Here is a 14,016-nt window from a genome sequence, read left to right on the forward strand (position 1 = left end):
AAACTCCGCCATGAACACCGCTGCCTCTCTCCCGGATGAGCTAAATAATTTTTATGCTCGTTTTGAGGGAAATAACACCGCCCTCGCGGAGAGAGCTCTCGCGGCCAAAGCTACAGAGGTTAGTTCACTCTCCGTCTCTGTAGCGGATGTAACCCGATCCTTCCGACGGGTGAATATCCGCAAAGCCGCGTGCCCAGATGGCATTCCGGGCCGCGTCAGAGTGTGCGCGAACCAGCTGGCTGGTGTTTTTACGGACATTTTCAACCTTTCCCTCTCTTTGTCTGTAGTTCCCACATGCTTTAAAACATCCACCATTGTGCCGGTTCCAAAGCAATCAAAAATAACTTGCTTAAATGACTGGCGTCCTGTTGCTCTGACCCCAATCATCAGCAAATGTTTTGAGAGACTAATCAGAGATTACATCTGCTCTGTGCTGCCTCTCTCTCTAGACCCATTGCAGTTTGCTTACCGCAACAACCGCTCCACTGATGATGCCATTGCATCTACAATACACACTGCTCTCTCCCACCTGGAAAAAAAGAACACTTATGTGAGAATGTTGTTTGTAGACTACAGCTCAGCATTCAACACCATAGTGCCCTCCAAGCTAGATGAGAAACTCCGGGCTCTGGGCTTAAACAGCTCACTGTGCAGCTGGATCCTGGACTTCCTGTCAAGCAGACGCCAGGTGGTTGGAATAGGCAGCAACATCTCATCACTGACCCTCAACACTGGAGCCCCACAGGGCTGTGTTCTCAGCCCACTCTTGTATTCCTTGTACACACATGACTGTGTGGCTACACATAGCTCCAATGCCATCATTAAGTTTGCAGATGCCACGACGGTGGTAGGTCTGATTACTGACAATGATGAAACAGCCTACAGAGAGGAGGTGCACACTCTGACACACTGGTGTCAGGAGCACAACCTCTCCCTCAACGTCAGTAAGACAAAGGAGCTTGTGGTGGACTTCAGAAGAAAAGACAGAGAACACAGTCCCATCACCATCAATGGAGCACCAGTGGAGAGAATCAGCAGCTTCAAGTTCCTGGGTGTCCACATCACTGAGGAACTCACATGGTCCATCCACACTGAAGTCATTGTGAAGGCTCATCAGCGCCTCTTCTTCCTGAGATGGCTGAGGAAGTTTGGAATGAACCGCCACATCCTCACATGGTTCTACACCTGCACTGTAGAGAGCATCCTGACTGGCTGCATCTCCGCCTGGTATGGCAATAGCACAGCCCACAACCGCAAAGCACTGCAAAGGGTGGTGCGAACTGCCAGACACATCATCGGAGGTGAGCTTCCCTCCCTCCAGGACATATATACCAGGCGGTGTGTGAAAAAAGCTCGGAGGATCATCAGAGACTCCAGCCACCCGAGCCATGGGCTGTTCTCACTGCTACCATCAGGCAGGCGGTATTGCAGCATCAGGACCCGCACCAGCCGATTTCATGATAGCTTCTACCCCCAAGCAATCAGACTTTTGAACTCTTGATCTCCCACGATCAAAAACATCAGCACTGCACTTTATTACTCTTACTCTTATATCTCACACCGGACTGTCATAAATTATATTATTTTCTCTCTTAAAAACTTACTATCAACCAACAGCCTGAATGTCAATACAGTACAATACAACCTACTGTACATTCTATATATACTACTATATATACTTTTTTTTTTATTGAATAATGTGTATCTATATTGTGTGTATTGTATACTGTACAATGTATGCTATTATTTGTATATTGTTGTGTGTAATTATGTGTATATTAGACTTTAAATTGTGCCGTGTTAATTTGATGTTATTGTAAATTGGTATATGTCTCATCACTGTCACGACTGCTATGTTGATCGGAACTGCACCCAAGAATTTCACACACCATTGCACTTGTGTATATGGCTGTGTGACAATAAAAGTGATTTGATATGTCATAACTTTACTTAATCGATTAGCCAGAATTTTTGACAATATTTTTACATCTAGTTGGATCAGGGAGATTGGACGGTAACTTTTACACTCACTTGGATCTTTGTCTTTAAGAATCAGACTGATCCGGGCTTGTGTCATGGTTGGCGGAAGCTTTCCATTCTTTAATGATTAAGTATAAACTTCTAACAAAAGTGGAGCCAGTTCTGTAGCATAAGATCTAAAAAATTCAGCAGCAAAAACCATCTGGCCCCGGAGTCTTGCCAGTAGGTAGGGACTTAATTACCTCATCAAGCTCCTCCAAGTTTATCTCAGAATCAAGAGAGTTTTTTTGCTCAGTCGTCAGTTTAGAAGTTCTAATGGTTCCACAAAGTTTCTAATATCTTCATCAGTAGATGAAGATGTGGAACTATAAAGATCAATATAGAACTCTTTAAAGGCATTATTAATATCAATGGCTGAAGTAAAAATGTCACAACCAGCAGATTTCACTAAGGGAATGATAGAAAGAGACTCTCTCTGCTTTATATATCTAGCCAAAAGCTTCCCTGCTTTGTCACACGACTCAAAGACTCCACTTTCAAAAACTCCACTTTCTGTGACAAAATAGTATTATATCTATTTCAATTTGGTCAATTCTCTGAGGCCATCAGCTGACATACGGCGCTTCACCTCTGCCTCTGCACTTTTAATATTCTCTTTCAACTCCACAAGTTCTCGTGCATTGGATTTTTTGATGAATGAGGCATACTGTATGATCTGACCCCTAAGAACCACCTTAAGTGCCTCCCAATCCACGCCCACAGAGGATACCAAGGACCAGTTGGTCTCCATATAAACACTGACTTCAGTCTTCAACATTTGTTGGAAATCAGGATTTTGCAAAAGGGACACATTAAGGCGCCAACTATATGATTTATTTTTCTCTATATGTGGCATCACCTCTAAACTCATCAGGGCATGATCTGAGACTAAAATGTTTCCAATTGAGCAATCAACAACAGATGAAATGAGGGATTTGGATATATAAAAAAAAAATCTTATGGACTGATGAAAAAAAAAAAAATGTATAGTCCCTACCAGATGGGTTCAAAAGTCTCCAAATATCCATAAGACCAAAATTTTTACACAATCTGTGAAGCGTCAATGTTGCTCTAAGGGGCTTACACACTTTTGCTTCACTATGATCAAGGACTGAGTCCATCAAAAGATTAAAGTCTCCTCCCAATATTATATCATGAGGGGTGCCAGCGGCTTGCAACATCCCTTCAAGATATATAAAAAAGCCTTGATCATCAGCATTAGGTGCGTAAATATTAGCCAAAATCAACCTTTGCCCTTGAATTTCAACTAACACAATAATGACTCTTCCTCATTTATCTTTAGTCTGTTTGAGACATTTGAATTGTAGATGTTTATTAATCAATATAATGACTCCCTTGCTCTTACTTGAGCCAGCACTAAAAAACACATGTCCACCCCATATCTTCCCAAATTTTTCAGCTTCCTGCGGGGAGAGATGTTTCTTGAAGGAACACTATACCATATTTCTTACGTTTAAGAAAAGAAATAACCTTCCTTCTTTTTATGGGTTGCCCCAACCCATTTACATTCCATGTGGAGAGAGATAGTACACTCATATTAACAACTGACATATTGATATAATAAAAAAAAAAAATTGTGTGTGAAAAACAAAATTATACAGACCACATTAGTGAAACAATCAACCCCCGAACATCCCCCCGAACAAACAGAAAAAGAAAAACGTGCACATTAACCCCGCGCACGACAGCACCAACCGGCGACAATCCCTCTAAACTCAAAAGGTCCATGAACGCCCACGAGCCCCCACGACAACTTTGCCATCGGATTGCTCAATTTTGCCTCACAAATTACATAACAGAAAATACTTTGTAAAATAAACCCAGTCAATAGGAAGAATGAACACAAAGAACGTGTAGATTCATTCACAGAACTGTCTCAATGGTGTGATCATCCACAAAACAAATTCCAGCTGATAAAAAAAACATTCAGATTCCTCGGACAGACAAATGAATGTTCAGTGAGCCAGCTGTTACGAGTTCAGCGGATGACGTAATCATTCCAATGTCCTGTAAAAAAACCTCAACAAAACAAACTCCAGCCAGCAGGAGGAATAAGCACAAAGAATGAACAGATTAATCCACAGCTGTTCCGAAGGAGTGTTATTCAATATAATAAGCTCCAGCCGCTAGGCGGAACCAATACAAAAAGAAACAAAACCGGCATCCCTGTTCCCCGGATGGTCAAGTCAATTCACTCAGAGGCCGCATAAACGTATATACCATGACTTACACAATCCGTCAACTTTATAAAAGACATCCTTTGTGTGAGCATGTAGATATTTTGCAGTCATCCGTAATGTCCACACTCAATCTGTCCGGGAACTTCAATGCAAAAGTAATCTTTCATCAATGCAAAAGTTTATTTAAGGAAAAGTGTTATTCACAAAACAAGCTCCAGCTGCTAGGCGGAACCAACGCAAAAAACCCAAAAATGTCGCCCAGCTTCCTCAAGAGTAAGTACAGCGAGTCAGGCCCACTCACATGAGAAACATCCAATGGTTTACTCAGACATTGATTCTATAAAAGATATTGCCTGTTTTGGACATGTAAATACTTTGTGACCGACCTTCGTTGTTTGGCAGGAAACAGAGCAAACGAGATCTTTTTCTGATGTAAGAGTTTCTTACATTCCTTGAACCGATCACGTTTCTCTCGTCGAACTCGCAAAGTCCGGGAACAAGAAAATATTATGGTTCTTCCAAGAAAGCTTCCCTTTGCTCCTCGCCTGGCACAACACAAGATCTTTATCGGATGATCTCAGAAATCTGGCCAGAATCGATCGGGGCCTATCTCCCTCAGCAGATCTGTGAGCTCGCTCGATTTCCAGCTTGTGGCCTGTTATGTCGAGCAGACTCGGGAAAAACTCGTCTAGGAATTTCACCATATCTCTGCCCTCCTCATGCTCAGGAATTTGAACGTTATTCCTGCGGCTTCTATTCTCAAGATCTTCGAGCTTTTCAAGATGATGTTCCAAATCAACTTTGGTCGCAGGTGGATTAGCGGTTAATTCCCTCTCCGAAGATTCCAGAAAATCGATTCGTTTTTCAACATCAGTCACTCTTGTACCTAACTCTGGAAATAAAATTCTCTTCGCCGTAATCGATCGACGTATTACAGCGAGATCCTCCAAGTCAGCAAGAATCTTCTTCAACATCACCGATATGTTGGACAACTGACGCTGGATCTCCTCACCTGCCGCGCCATCTAAATCGAGGTCTGTAGGCCTGTCGGGGCTTTCATCCTGAACACGTAAGTGTCTTTTAATATATCCAGAGCCCGAGGATTTTGACTTCTTTGTCATGTTTTGCAACAAAGGACAAATGTGTAACTGGGTATTTCAAAATTCACCAGATTATAACATGAAAATAATCGAAAATTCAGCAAAGTGCGCAGAGCTCGTCGCTCACTCGTCTGCTCCTTGCATGGCGTCACGTGACCTCGTTATTTCATAGTTTTGATAACTTCACTATTATTCTAAACTGAGGAAAATGGTATTTGTAAACAAGTTGGTTTGTCCAAATCTTTTACTGGTACAATATATTCAGAGGAAATTAGTGCTTCAAATGTGTAAAAACTGAAGAAAAAAAATTTAAACCTTGTACTTCGTGCCTCGCCATACCATGACATCAGGCCCAGTTCGGAGTCAAAATCTCTGAGGGTGCTTCTGAATTTAGTGGGTCTGCTCTAGTAGTAAAAGTGAAGATGCAATAAAGCACCAACATTGCTCAATTGGGGGTGTTTTAACATCTGTATAAGCACCACCATAGAACCAGGCCTGCATAACATCCCAAGAAAGCCCTCTGGGTTCTTGGTTTTTTTTTTTTTTTTTTATGAAAGCTCCACTAACACACCACACGTTCTTGTCACAGCAGCAGTCAAATGCTCACTTAGCATGGTTTACAGTAAAATTATAATATGTAAAATCTTAATTCTCAAGTTATTCACTTTAAAACAACATATAGCCATTGTCCAGGTAAACTTAACTATGTATAGTAAACCTGATATTGCATTTATTAAAAAGCCTATTGCAGTGGCAGTGATTTTGTATTGCAAAAGCCATTACCAAGTATTCCCAATGCCATTTCTACGGAACTGCCATATATTTCTAATATATTAAAGTTCCAACAGGGTTAGTGCAATTTCTCCTGAAAATGTAACTATTAGGAATCAGGAGAGATTGGGAGCTCTAAGATCAGTGGCAGTTTTGAGCTCCGTAACATAAGCAGCCTTTTTCCCCATAGAGGACACGCTTCACAAGACTGGGGCAATAAGCATTCTCCAGATTTGACAAAGAAGAAAGGAATCGTGTCAAGTACAGCAGAGTTGTTAAGTTGATATTCTGGCTCATGCAGACAGGCATGACAGTGCTTTTAATTTGTCACTTTTCAACTTATCAGGTCAGGCGAAGACAACTTTGTCAACCTGCAGCTCTACTAAATGGCCTGCTGTACTGCAGTTTTAATCCAGCCTTATTCAACTGTTTTTGCAGCATAAAACAACCATCCTGCATGGACCACTTTAAAAGTGCTATTTTCTTATAAACACGCCACTCTTCTCAGAATAGCCTACAGCTCCTTTGTCCAGTTCCTGGACTGAGTTTCAATGTTTCAATGACTGGCACAAAAGGGAAGTGTCTTGTTTCACTGTAAGCTGTTCTCTAAGAAAATAAGAAGAATTATATCAACCATAAAAATCTCCCTCTATGTGGACAAATTATTTTCTTACAAAACCAAAACACATCACTTCAAGAAGTTTGAAAACGTATTAACCAGTTGTCTGACATATCCGATTACTCTTTAAATTGGAAGAAATTCACAGTTCAGTAAATAGAAGATACCATGACACTGTCACAAACCACTTATTTTAATTTAGACAATATTATGCCTTTCAGAGTGCACGTCTCCATTATTTTATCTGACCCGTTTAGCCTCAACTTTATAACACTGCTAAGATGATTTAAACCGTTGAATGAACTTACCACTTTTCTTCACTGGACACCACTATTAAAATATCGGTTTACAAGGTTTACAAGGAATCTGACCACCAATAGGTTTGATTCCCTGCATAGTTTAACATTTAAATTGTACTGGACGAATAAAATGCCACTAATAAAATTACATACATAAGTAATAATTTAAAAAAGGAACAAGAAGGATTAGTATAACTTTCAGTAGAATTTCCCCCAAAATGGGAAAATGTCCTCAATTTTACCACGGACAATAAATAATAAAAAGTTTAAATACCTAAAGACTACATATCTAAACCTAATATAGTGTATTGTAGGGGAATTGGCACACATACTTTTTTCTAAATCAATTAAAAAAAAATGTGATTAATAATTAATAAACGGAGAGACAGAAACCATTGCTGTTGTGTCACAAAGTTCCACTATTTATCTAGGCATATACATGTGAGACACACCCTGCATAAATTAGGTAAGAAAGTAGTCTACTAACTGGAAACTAACTTTCATTTTAAGGAGTGTGATTTCTATTAGGCTTATTTACAACAGTAACACATGGAAGCAAATACAACCTTTCCCCACTTTACAGACAGGTGACAGGACATATTAAGCAAATTTGTTTTTTTGGTTTTTGGTTTTTTAAATCACATGTGAAGAGACTTGGCAAGTCAACATGTCTAAGCAGGGGACTAATAAGTCATTTAAAGAGCTCAAGGCAACTGCATTGCACAATAGAAAGAAAAAAATAAAATTATATATTTTTGTCATATGGCAATATTCACATAGCAAATTAAAAGGAGGCTTTGAAGCAGAAGGAAACAAAATATATACTGTGTTTTTATGTACATTTAAGATTTCTATTTAAAAGAAAATAAATTACAAAAAAATGGATGAGTTAAAATGGAGAGTGAAGGAAAAGCTGTCAACAAGAGCCAACTCCTTCAAGACTGGAATGTATCTCAAGCATTTATTTCATGAAGTTGTTTTAGAGAATGCAAAGCTGTTACCAAGGCAAGGAGTAGCTATTTAAAGAATCTAAGTCAGCTTTTTTGTTGCCGTTGACTGCATAATTTCTATACTACCATGTGTGTTATTTCATAGTTTTGATAACTTCACTATTATTCTAAACTGAGGAAAATGGTATTTGTAAACAAGTTGGTTTGTCCAAATCTTTTACTGGTACAATATATTCAGAGAGGAAATTAGTGCTTCAAATGTGTAAAAACTGAAGAAGAAAAAAAAAACCTGAAAACCTTGTACTTCAAGCCTTGCCATCCCATGACATCAGGCCCAGATTAATATTAACCATATTAAGCACATTTTTCTTTTTTTTTTTTTTTTTAAATCACATGTGAAGAGACTTGGCAAGTCAAACTATTAATTTTGCCCTGGTGAAAATTCCATCGAATTGAATAGTGTAATTTTTTACAAAATTAACTTAAAATATTTTGGTTTTTAATATATATTTTGTAAAAAGATTACTCATTTAAATTTCATCACAAAATTCCATAAAATTTAATCAAGTAAATCTTAGAATTATTTTTTGTGCATATAAAAAAAATATGATTTCCTCTCTTAGGATTCTTGTGAAATGATTCAACAGTCTTTTTGGTTTAATTGTTGTCCTTTTGCAGCTAAATGTGACAGGCAGCAGTTTTAAATCAAATCTTGATATACAGTATTTTATTTCAGATCATTTATGTCAGATCATATGCTTAAATATAATCCAGACATGTCTCTCATCAACTGTATAAATTTCTAGTACACTTACCAAATCCACTTCATTATAATCATCATCATCACAGGCTTTTGTGTGCTCATTAGAGCAGTGGTTTCCAAATGGGTGCTAATCTCTGTTGAAGTCTCTGCTCAGTTTAACATTTTAATAACCACTGATATTAAAAAGAGCTGGCAGTATGTCTTTAAATGCTCTAAAGGGGTGCCGTAGTTTAAAAAGAAGGTTTGGGAACCTGCATTAGAGAAAAGAACTTTGATAAAAAGTGCCACAAAAACAAACATCACACTTAGATAATTGAATAATTGTTTAACTCATCACTCATGTAAATTTCTCTTTTGTTAGGCCTAAGTGTTTTATTTCAAGAGATGTTTGTATGAAACAATACATCACAGCTAGTCTGATAATAAAGAAAAGAAAATGCAGCCTATATGCAAAACTTTATGAAAATCCTGCAGACAAATCAAATGGCTAGGTCAGGTCACATTTTGTTGGGCACAGTGTGTGTGAGAGAGAGAAAGCGAGAGACTGACTTTCAGGTCATTTGCTTTGAAATAAAAAAGTAGCAAGTAAAAGATAATCCTATCTTTCACTGAGTTTCTGTTTGTGACGCAGAGGTGTTCCAATGAGCTGAATCAACCCATTTTACAAGACAAAATGCATACTAAATACACTAGTTTTACCTGATACAAGAATTGTGATTTGGGTGGCCAAACTTAACACATTGACTTATTTTATTGCTAAATGTTTTCACAGAGAATTTACAGCCTGCTCTAAAATTAAATCCAACCTTACATCTTGATCTGCAAGTTCAGTGACATCATGCTGTCTTCTTATGACATACAAAAATTCATCCAAGGTTATTATAACAGTGTTGAGGGTAAATCTGTAGCTCAAAAACCCAACAGGGCAACATTTCCTAGTGCAACATTAAATATAAAAAAAAAATATAAAAATATCTCCAAATCAAATTAAATATTTAACTAAATCAAGTCATAAACTTATTACACCTGGTTTTGACCAGGCTATTGATTATCCCTGATGCACAAACATCAAAACTTGTTTAATGGTAACACGGCATTTCCCATAACTTTCACAGACAAAACTGCCATTGTTTTAGGAGTCCATGTCTTCAAATCACTTTTTTTTTTCCTATCATGATGCTGCTGTAGTAGCTCACATTTAATGAGCACACCTGGCCTCACCGTGTGTTTCAATGCTTTGAAGAGCTAGTCGGTGAGAATAAGTCGAATTTAAATTTGCATATTAGTGTCTTACCTTGTTTAAGAAGTAACATGTGATGTGGAAATCACAACCAGTCTCTCTAAACCCCACACATTTAGATATTTCTTCCAGTTTATGCATCCGAACTCTTAAACCCTCCCGTGGACTGAATATTAATAAGTGCACATTCCTTAGCGCTTTGTATCGACCAGCACCCAATGAATGAAAAGCAGTGGAGTGGCTGTTACAGGGGGAGCTCGGAAAATCGGCAATGACTAAAAGGGAACCCTCTGGCTGGGACAAGTCTCGCGAGAGTCGCATGTGACATTCCTAAAACTGTATTTATTGTGATTATTTTGAGTCCCACTGAAACCACAGAAATATTCCTAATCGTAAAACTCACCTTAACCCAACCCAAAACCTAACCCTAATCCCAACCTTAGTAACAACAAACGCAACTCTCGCGAGACACGATCAGGAAAATCAAACCACTCTTTGCGCAGTTAGTTTTTGTCCAATTGGGAACTTTAAAGGCGTTACTACTTAAAGCATGCTGCCTTACATACAAATTCAAATTCGATTATATAATGCAGTCACTTTAAATGTACTGAAAACACCATATCCTGCCCTCACAAACAACTACCTGACTGGTCCATCATCAGGGCTGAGAAAAATAACGAAGCCCTCTTACCTGATCTGCTTTGGCAGCAGTGAAAGTGACTGTCAATGTCAACTGGTTAATTATTACTCAGTTTTACAGTACATCTACAGTATCAGCTTAACCGAAACCAATGATTCAAGACAAGTTCTAGTACAATATAGATAAGGGACAATATTTGAATAGCAGAAATTAAACTTGTTTTGCTTGTAAATAATAATAATAATAATAATAATAATAATAATATATATATATATATATATATATATATATATATATATATATATATATATATATATATATATATATATATACAGTTGAAGTCAGAAGTTTACATACACCTTAGCCAAATACATTTAAACTCAGTTTTTCACAATTCCTGACATTTAATCATAGAAAACATTCCTTGTCTAGGTCAGTTAGGATCACTACTTTATTTTAAGAATGTGAAATGTCAGAATAATAGTAGAGAGAATTATTTATTTCAGCTTTTATTTCTTTCATCACATTCCCAGTGAGTCAGAAGTTTTCAATCACTTTGTTAGTATTTGGTAGCATTGCCTTTAAATTGTTTAATTTGGGTCAAACTTTTAGCCTTCCACAAGCTTCTCACAATAAATTGCTGGATTTTTGGCCCATTCCTCCAGACAGAACTGGTGTAACTGAGTCAGGTTTGTAGGCCTCTTTGCTCGCACAAGCTTTTTCAGTTCTGCCCACAAATTTTCTATCGGATTGAGGTCAGGGCTTTGTGATGGCCACTCCAATACCTTGACTTTGTTGTCCTTAAGCCATTTTGCCACAAATTTGAAGGTATGCTTGGGGTCATTGTCCATTTGGAAGACCCTTTTGCGACCGAGCTTTAACTTCCTGGCTGATGTCTTGAGATGTTGCTTCAATATATCCACATAATTTTCCTTCCTCATGATGCCATCTATTTTATGAAGTGCAAGAGTCCCTCCTGCAGCAAAGCACCCCCACAACATGATGCTGTCACAACATGACGCTGTCACCCCCATGCTTCATGGTTAGGATGGTGTTCTTTGGATTGCAAGCCTCACCCTTTTATGGCCAAACAGTTCAATTTTTGTTTCATTAGACCAGAGGACATTTCTCCAAAAAGTAAGATCTTTGTCCCCATGTGCACTTGCAAACTGTAGTCTGGCTTTTTTATAGCAGTTTTGGAGCAGTGACTTCTTCCTTGCTGAGCAACCTTTCAGGTTATGTCGATATAGGACTCATTTTACTGTGGATATAGATACTTGTCTACCTGTTTCCTCCAGCATCTTCACAAGGTTCTTTGCTGTTGTTCTGGGATTGATTTGCACTTTTCACACCAAACTACGTTCATCTCTAGGAGACAGAATGTGTCTCCTTCCTGAGCAATATGATGGCTGTGTGGTCCCATGGTGTAAATACATGTGTACTATTGTTTGTACAGATGAACGTGGTACCTTCAGGCATTTGGAAATTGCTCCCAAGGATGAACCAGACTTGTGGAGGTCCACAATTATTATTATTATTGTTATTTATTTATTTTATTTATTTATTTTTATTTTTATTTTTTTGAGGTCTTTGCTGATTTCTTTTGATTTTCCCATGATGTCAAGCAAAGATGCACTGAGTTTGAAGGTAGGCCTTACAATACATCCACAGGTACACCTCCAATTCAGTACACCTCCTATCAGAAGCTAATTGGCTAATTGTCTAAAGGCTTGACATCATTTTCTGGAATTTTCCAAGCTGCTAAAAGGCACAGTTAACTTAGTGTATGTAAACTTCTGACCCACTGGAATTGTGATATAGTCAATTAAAAGTGAAACAATCTGTCATGCACAAAGTAGATTCCTAAATGACTTGCCAAAATTATAGTTTACTAATATTAAATCTGTGGAGTGGTTAAAAAATGAGTTTTAATGACTTCAACCTAAGTGTATGTAAACTTCTGACTTCAACTGTATATATACAGGTGCATCTCAATAAATTAGAATGTCATGGAAAAGTTCATTTATTTCAGTAATACAACTCAAATTGTGAAACTCGTGTATTAAATAAATTCAATGCACACAGACTGAAGTAGTTTAAGTCTGTGGTTCTTTTAATTGTGATGATTTTGGCTCACATTTAACAAAAACCCACCAATTCACTATCTCAAAAAATTAGAATATGGTGACATCCCAATCAGCTAATCAACTCAAAACACCTGCAAAGGTTTCCTGAGCCTTCAAAATGGTCTCTCAGTTTGGTTCACTAGGCTACACAATCATGGGGAAGACTGCTGATCTGACAGTTGTCCAGACGACAATCATTGACACCCTTCACAAGGAGGGTAAGCCACAAACATTCATTGCCAAAGAAGCTGGCTGTTCACAGAGTGCTGTATTCAAGCATGTTAACAGAAAGTTGAGTGGAAGGAAAAAGTGTGGAAGAAAAAGATGCACAACCAACCGAGAGAACCACAGCCTTGTGAGAATTGTCAAGCAAAATCGATTCAAGAATTTGGGTGAACTTCACAAGGAATGGACTGACACACAGACGTGTCAAGGAATTTGGCTACAGTTGTCGTATTCCTCTTGTTAAGCCACTCCTGAACCACAGACAACGTCAGAGGCGTCTTACCTGGGCTAAGGAGAAGAAGAACTGGACTGTTGCCCAGTGTTCCAAAGTCCTCTTTTCAGATGAGAGCAAGTTTTGTATTTCATTTGGAAACCAAGGTCCTAGAGTCTGGAGGAAGGGTGGAGAAGCTCATAGCCCAAGTTGCTTGAAGTCCAGTGTTAAGTTTCCACAGTCTGTGATGATTTGGGGTGCAATGTCATCTGCTGGTGTTGGTCCATTGTGTTTTTTGAAAACCAAAGTCACTGCACCCATTTACCAAGAAATTTTGGAGCACTTCATGCTTCCTTCTGCTGACCAGCTTTTTAAAGATGCTGATTTCATTTTCCAGCAGGATTTGGCACCTGCCCACACTGCCAAAAGCACCAAAAGTTGGTTAAATGACCATGGTGTTGGTGTGCTTGACTGGCCAGCAAACTCACCAGACCTGAACCCCATAGAGAATCTATGGGGTATTGTCAAGAGGAAAATGAGAAACAAGAGACCAAAAAATGCAGATGAGCTGAAGGCCACTGTCAAAGAAACCTGGGCTTCCATACCACCTCAGCAGTGCCACAAACTGATCACCTCCATGCCACGCCGAATTGAGGCAGTAATTAAAGCAAAAGGAGCCCCTACCAAGTATTGAGTACATATACAGTAAATGAACATACTTTCCAGAAGGCCAACAATTCACTAAAAATGTTTTTTTTTTTATTGGTCTTCTGATGTATTCTAATTTTTTGAGATAGTGAATTGGTGGGTTTTTGTTAAATGTGAGCCAAAATCATCACAATTAAAAGAACC

General features: G+C 38.4%; 1 protein-coding gene across 2 annotated transcripts in view; it reads right to left on the reverse strand.

Annotated features, from left to right (window-relative positions):
• Positions 1-10,180, reverse strand: part of LOC127413270 (glycerophosphoinositol inositolphosphodiesterase GDPD2-like) — a 29,869-nt gene extending 19,689 nt beyond the window's left edge. The window contains exon 1 of one of the 2 annotated variants that reach the window (XM_051650261.1): positions 10,017-10,180. In XM_051650261.1, the coding sequence (XP_051506221.1) occupies positions 10,017-10,103 (87 nt within the window). In that variant the 5' untranslated portion in view covers positions 10,104-10,180. The remainder of the gene's footprint in view (positions 1-10,016) is intronic. The other variant, XM_051650262.1, reaches the window with a different exon arrangement.
• Positions 10,181-14,016: the final 3,836 nt, after the last annotated feature.

Source organism: Myxocyprinus asiaticus, chromosome 22, assembly GCF_019703515.2.
Source record: "Myxocyprinus asiaticus isolate MX2 ecotype Aquarium Trade chromosome 22, UBuf_Myxa_2, whole genome shotgun sequence".
Taxonomy (NCBI): Eukaryota; Metazoa; Chordata; class Actinopteri; order Cypriniformes; family Catostomidae; genus Myxocyprinus; species Myxocyprinus asiaticus.